Source organism: Populus trichocarpa, chromosome 3 (assembly GCF_000002775.5).
Source record: "Populus trichocarpa isolate Nisqually-1 chromosome 3, P.trichocarpa_v4.1, whole genome shotgun sequence".
NCBI classification, from domain to species: Eukaryota; Viridiplantae; Streptophyta; class Magnoliopsida; order Malpighiales; family Salicaceae; genus Populus; species Populus trichocarpa.
Genome location: NC_037287.2, coordinates 10,727,122 through 10,734,270, shown reverse-complemented (window position 1 = coordinate 10,734,270; position 7,149 = coordinate 10,727,122). Strand labels below are relative to the sequence as shown.

General features: G+C 34.9%; 1 protein-coding gene across 1 annotated transcript; it reads right to left on the bottom strand.

The window, feature by feature from the left end:
* Positions 1-3,267: 3,267 nt before the first annotated feature.
* Positions 3,268-6,814, bottom strand: LOC7471644 (phosphatidylglycerophosphate phosphatase PTPMT1). Its single transcript, XM_002303330.4, has 6 exons — positions 6,056-6,814; positions 4,999-5,121; positions 4,544-4,637; positions 4,359-4,441; positions 4,186-4,275; positions 3,268-3,851 (listed from the first exon to the last, which is right to left on the bottom strand). The coding sequence occupies exons 1-6, from the start codon at positions 6,281-6,283 to the stop codon at positions 3,462-3,464; spliced, it is 1,008 nt and encodes a 335-aa protein (XP_002303366.2). The 5' UTR covers positions 6,284-6,814; the 3' UTR covers positions 3,268-3,461.
* Positions 6,815-7,149: the final 335 nt, after the last annotated feature.

The window sequence follows — 7,149 nt, the reverse complement described above, 5'->3', positions numbered from 1 at the left end:
CAATGTTAGTGCTCATAGCTTTATAAATAAATGTGTAGTTAAGGAAATAGAACTACTATAGAGAAGGGACCACTGTATTAGCAGTAACTGTTGCCAATATAAGTGTCATAAGGTGTAATGTGTTCTGTCTAAAATTTTGATGGTTAATACAATGTTATAAATTTCAAACAGGTTTAAGATTTTTAAAGTTATGGAGGTACGTATAACATGGTTTTGGGAGTGGATTGGTTGAGAATTTATTCACCAAATTCTGTTTGATTTCATCAAGATAAAATTGTCTTTTAAAAAAGAAAGAAGGATGATTGAGGTTAGAAGAATACTTGAAGAGGCTAGTTTAAGGATAATCAAAACATCAAAACTGCATAAGAGTATGGAAGAGGCATTATATGGCTTTGTAGGGGCAATTCTTCTCCATTGAAACAAGAGAAGAATCACAAGAAAAAAAAAGTGCATCCTAAGATTAATTGGGAGGAGTATTAGATCACAAAATTCGTCTGAATATAGATGTTAAACCAGTGAATATACGACCTTGTAGAAGTTCATTTATACATAAGAAGGAAATTGAAAAACTAATGAAAAAATGCTTCTTAATAGGATAATTTAAACTAACAGCAGCCCATTTGCCTCTCTAGTTTTGTTAAAAAGAACAACAGTTGGAGGTTTTGTGTGGATTATAAACAGCTCAATGAATTGACAATAAAAAACAGGTTTCTAATTCCATTAATAGATGACTTTTTGGATGATTTATATGGATCTCAGTGTTTCTCAAAGTTGAACTTAAGGTTAGGTTGTCACCAAGTAAGGATGCATACTGCTAACATAGAAAAAACTACCTTCAGAATACACTATGGGTATTATGAATTTAAAATGATGTCTTTTGGACTTACAAATTCCCCCGCAACATTCCAGGCATTGATGAACAATATATTGAAGCCATTTTTAAGAAAATTTGTATTGGTTTTCTTTGATGATATCTTAGTCTACAGTTTTACCTTTGATTTACATGTTAACCACCTCAGGTCAGTACTGAAACATCACGGAACATCATCTATTTGCCAGATGATCTAAATGTACATTTTGTAAATATCAAGTGGAGTATTTGAGGCATATTTTATCATCTAAAGAAGTTTCCATAGACCTTAAAGAAGACAATGACTGAGTTGCTTAAGAAGAATAGGTTCAACTGGAATAAAGATGCACAAATAGCTTTTGGAAAACTTAAAATAGCTTTGTGTAAGGCACTAGTTTTGAAATTACCTGATTTTAAGAAGACTTTTGCATTGGAGATTAATGCTTGTGCTACAAGAATAATGGCATTACTCATTAAAGAAGGAAATTAAATCATTGCCTTTTCTAATTAAAGCTTTGTGCTCTAAACATTTAGGGCTATCCTTATATAAGAAGGAATACCTACCAATTTTAATGGTAGTGGACAAATGAAGGCATTTTTGGAGCATGATCAGTTTCTCTGAAAGTTCAAAATATTTGTTACATCAGAAAATTTATTCTCCCATGCAAAGGAAAGGATTGACAAAGTTAGTAGGACTACGGCACTAGATTCTCTACAGAAAAGGAGAAGAGAATAAGACTACTGATGCCTTATTAAGAAGAGTGGTGATGGATAATGGATTGGACAATACAGATGTTAGGGAAGGCTAAGGTAGCTGTAGTACCATGACAGTGATAGTGCCAACATGGTATAAAAAGATCATGGAATCTTATAAAAATGATTCTTAACTACAAGAGGTCATTACTGGAAAGATAGTGGGAGATAACAATTATTCTAAATGTAGTTTTGCTAATGGGATACTCAGGTATAAAGGAAGAATTGTGGTTGGAAATGAGGGTGACATAAAGATAAAAGTAGTGAAAACAGCTCATGATTCCTGTTTTGAAAATTATACTGGAATTTAAAATTCTTATAAGAGGCTCAAGTTTGTGTTTTATTGGCCTTTAATGGTGAAAATGAAGAAAATTGATGTGATTTTTTATTTAGTTAAGTTAAAAACCTTAAAAAAGTAAACCCGTTATTCCCTGATCTTGCCTTCCAACCCAGATTCCACAAACCCGCTGCAGGCTTAACGCCGCTGCCTTTGTTTGATCCCATGATTTCCAGTCCTGAATTTTCTCTTTTTTCCGATCAAATCATTCTGTCATGCTATGTTTTGATGCCCATGTTCACATTGCACAGCCCTCACGAATCCTTTTCTGATTTGTCACAACTTAACTCATCGCCTCTTCATCGCATGATGATGGCTAGCACATTATCTACTCGTGAAGTGGATGAAGAACAAGAAGATAACTGCTAAGTCTGCAATTTTGATCTCATTCGCAGGCAACAGTACTGTCCTTCAACTGCCCTGGTAACTATCGATTTGCTTGCACTTTTGCTATCATTTATAACTCTATCTACATTTTTCAGAACCTTGATGCTTAGCTTGACTGGCCGGTCTTGATGCTCATTGACTGTCTCTCTACCTTTTGCATGGATGCCATTTCCATTCTAATCTTACCTACTATAATAGTAGTCAATTTATTTTATACATTATTACCAGACATTTTTATTTGTCTCTTTTGTATCCTGTCTCCTTCATTTCCTAATTTCTCATTCTATCTTTTCTATCCTGTCTCTTTTATTTCCCTATTTCCCATTCTAATTTCCCTGTTTGTCTCTTTTCTATCTTGTCTCCTTCATTTCCCAGTTTCCCATTCTCTATTTTTTCTATCTTGTCTCCTTTATTTCCCAATTTCCCATTCTTTTCTGTTCTGTAACATGGGATAGTAACTTGGCATTCATTACCTTACAGACATTCTCATCAACAATTAATATTTATTGATCCATTAACCAGCATTTTGGAAATTATAACCTTCAGAATGGCAACATTTTAAATTGAAATTTCTAAAAGCGATTACTTGATTTTGAATTTTCCGAAGCATTCCATACCAGCCTAAAAAACATGTGACTAATTAGAGAAATATCTCATTTGCTCATCATCTCTTAGCCCTGGCTGTGATGGTCCATCAACTCATACTTTCCTAGCAAGCTCACAATTTGCTGGTTCAGGATTAACATAAAAATACAAGAAGCAAATCACATCACAAAGCATGAAAGCATGTTCTTCCGCAAACAGCACCATCATTAAGGGTGTATTTGTTTTAACCACACTTTCAAAAAAAAAAATTAATATTTTTAAATCGTTTTAATATGAATATAAAAAATATATTAAAAAAAATATTATTTTTAAACAAAAAACAAAAAGCAATCACTATCATAATACCAAATGCATATATTGACCATAATGCTCATGTTTCTTGCATTGACTCGAGACAGAACAACTCGATGTACAAGGGGTGCCAGGAACCGAAGTTCTTTCCTGCCTAGTTGAACATTATTACTTTCAGAGATTAAAAAAAAAAAAAAAAAAACTTGTCAAACTAACATGCAATTTTACCAGAGCTATTCAATACACATGAATGTCGACACTGATAGCTCCCAAGTGATCCGCCCTGATTGAGCAGCTGTTCTTCCTGTTTAACTGCTCCCCAACAATCTTTTGGTGAGCCTGGCAGCGGAGCCAGAGGCAGGATATTCTTGCCAGAGCTGCCTGACCAGCAACTCGAACACGGCAGACAACACTTAGGTCAGCCCATATCTCACTTCCCACAGGCCCAGATTCAATACTTGGATTATATCCATCAAGATCTGCTTCTGTTACAACAACTACAGAGCCATCATCAAATGGCACTATACCCTGCAGAAGTGCTGGCCTTGGAGTTCTAAAAACTAAATCAGCCAATTTGAAGTTGTGATCGCTAGTGTCCACCTTTAGATAATAATATTCCTGAACAGCCTGCATTTGCTAACAAGAGCTAGTAACTAATCAAGGATATGCATGAACCTTGTTAGAAAAGATCTAGGAAGTTCTAACATGCATTTTATGGACTTTGGTGAAAATATTAAGTTAAAATTATCATCATTTTTTCCTTTCAATTTCCTTGGTTATAGGAATCAGAAGGAAAAGCAAAAATGCCGCATAAAAGACCAGAAATTCTAACTATCAAATTTTTGTGCACTCAGTTTCATGAAGTTGAGTAAAATCTAAGCATGAAAACTACAATTTACACGTGAAATTCTTAACTTCTTGAGCTAAATCATAGAAAAAACAAGGTCCTGCCCAAGCATACCTGCCATTGCGCAGATGCTAGAAGCACTCTTGGTCGGATTGACCTCACATAATTATATGCAGCATTAGGTGTCATCTGCATGTGGTGCACCTGCACTTTAAAACACAACTTTAGAATACTTGCAACGAAAAAGAAAACCTACAAACTTTTGAGTTTTGAATTGGGTTGATGACCAGGTAGCATATAACAATTGTTGTGCTGCGTCCCCGTCCTGCTTTGCAATGAACATATGTAGTTCGTCCTGATGATACATTTTCTTCAAAGTAAAACAAAACATAAGCAGCATCAGAATCACAAGAATAATAACTTCACCTGCATGTAAAAATATTTGTTGTCACAAAGCACAAATGAATCTCACCATGAATGAAGGCTACAGCTTGGCATATATCATTTAAGGACGGAGCAAAGCAGTAGTCTCTCGTGGGGATCACCAGATGATCAATGCCATAAGCCTACCAATATATTTGTAAGTCAAAATGTAGAAACTATTAAAAAATTGTGTGGAATTTCATATAAATGAATGCCAAACAATGAGAATTGAAAAAATATAGAAACAGACAATTAAACTAAAAATGCAATCACTGGACAAACAACGCAGCTGAAATACTAGGTGGAAAACCACGAAAGCAGACAACTGTCCAGGCGGGCAGTGAAGGCTCATTTAGTAGACAGCAAGTGAGCAGGAAGCATGTGTTAATAGCTCTTCACATAACATGTATCAGCTATCTACCAAGGTGACCAGCTCATAAAAATATGAACTATTAACACATGCACCCCTATCAAAGGATAGAGAGGATAGAAAAAGGCACTTACATGGTATAAAGAAGTTGGCACTAGCGTCTCATATGGTTCATTCAGTGTTATCACACCACCAACACCAAGCCCCTTCAGGCATGGAACATCAGAAGGGAATGGAACAGCACCTAACAATATAAACTGCAAATAAACATGTTAGAAGAGATGAAATTGAGAAGGCTACTTGATATGAAATTCATTACACAAAGGCACAAGTAAATTTTCAGACAACTCCAAGAATCTTGAGCTCAAAGAATATGGCGTAATACACCTACTAATGATATTAACATTTGCAAAGACATCATGTAAAAACAATCCGGAATAGACAAATGGAAAATTGAAAACTCGTTCACAGATAATCCATGAGAAAAAACTGCAACCATGGTTCACCAAACAAGAACATTTAATTAAAAAAACACAAGCATTCTTAATAAACTTAAATCCAAGTTTAAATTTTACAAGCATAAAGAACCAATGATAAAAGTTCCAGATTGGAGTGGCTCCTCACTCCAATCATCAGAAGTTCAGCGTCCTAGTAAGTTTACAAGCACAGAGAAAACAAATGTGTTTTGAAATCTAAACGGTACAAGAGAACAAAAATAAAGTTGGCAAAGGATAAGGGAATGAAGTTAAACTCCCAAACAATATTGTCACTTGCTTTGAGACAACTCTTTAATAACCGCCCAATCTCCTATCCTAAACACACACTTCCTTCACTTAATCTACACATACAGACATCAGAACTCAACCAAAAACTGAAATAACCCCATAAAAAGAACAAACACAACAAAACTTATTAGCGTCAAAACACATGGCAAGCATGTAAAATCCACCCACACACCCAATCTACACAATCCTATACTATAAAAAACCGAAAAACAGAATCAAATTTGAAACGTCAAACACCCCCAACTAAACCAATCTCCACATATAAAGCAAAAACCCTCATACATGTCATCAACATGTGCCATATTAAACACACACATACAAAAAAAAAAAAAAAACATCAAAGAGCTCCAAAAGCAGCGAAAAAAGAAAAAACAATGATCCAAGCATGAAACAGCGAAAAATATACCTCATGAACTCTATCCCACCAGCGAAACTCAGCCTGGACCTTATTCCTAACAACATTATAAAGCAAAGTTGGGTAAAACAAAGCCCGAGCTCCAGCTCCAATAAAAACCCGTTTTGCATTCCACGCAATAACGCCTTCACTCTCCTTCTTATTAGCACCCACAGCACGCAATTCCTTCTCCTCCTCCCCTCTCTCCACCTCGCCTACTCTCAATTCCTCAATTATCATAATATCCCCAAATTATGACACCAAATCAATCACAATCACGTCCAAATCCCTAATAAACCCTAATTAACAATATCTCTATATACTATATACCTGAGTGAATCTATGGGTATTTACACAATAGTTGACCAAACTGAAATCTTCACACCAGTTAAAATAAAAACCCTAAGCTTTTACGGAGATTACATAGATGGAGACTGATCTTAGGAGAACCGATTGACTTCGAAATAATTGAATTGGGATTTCTAGATGAAATCACCATCGTCAGAAAAAAGAAAAAGGGGTTTTGATCGGGCGGTGAAATCGAGATGGTGAGATCGTGATCGATGAGAGATCGTGACCAATTTGATTTTGTGAAAGAATTTTTGGAAACTAAAACCCTAGATTGCCTGGATTCTACTCCTTCCTCTTTTTTCTCAACCAACTTTCACTTACAGAGAGAGAAAGTACTAGTATAGGAGTTTTAGAGATTGGGATTACGGAGGGAGGTTACATTGACGAGCGGGTGTTAAGCATGGATTTCTGAAATCTGATAAATGGATGACACGTGGTGTTGGGTGGATATGGGTTTTGAAAAAACAATTGGGTACGTGTCATGTTGGGCCCCTGGCGTGGAGATTGCCATCACTTTTTAAGACGGTCGTGAATTTATCTGTATTATATAGTTATCCTTTGACGGATAATATTTTTTATTTTCTTATGTTTTGAGATTAGTTTTAGGTTATATTTGGTATTGAGGTCTAATCTAAAAAATTTAAATTTTTTTAGTTTTAAATTAATTATTTATATTTTTAAATCATTTTAATATATTAATATAAAAAATAAATTTTTAAAAATAAAAAATATATATTATTTTAAAATATTTTAAT

Coding starts and splice junctions, on each gene's coding strand:
- LOC7471644 (XM_002303330.4), bottom strand. CDS start 6,283: ATGATAATTGAGGAATTGAGAGTAGGCGAGGTGGAGAGAGGGGAGGAG. Junction 4,276..4,358: donor CAATTGTTATATGCTACCTG/GTCATCAACCCA, acceptor TTTAAAGTGCAG/GTGCACCACATGCAGATGAC. Junction 3,852..4,185: donor TAGCATCTGCGCAATGGCAG/GTATGCTTGGGC, acceptor TAGCAAATGCAG/GCTGTTCAGGAATATTATTA.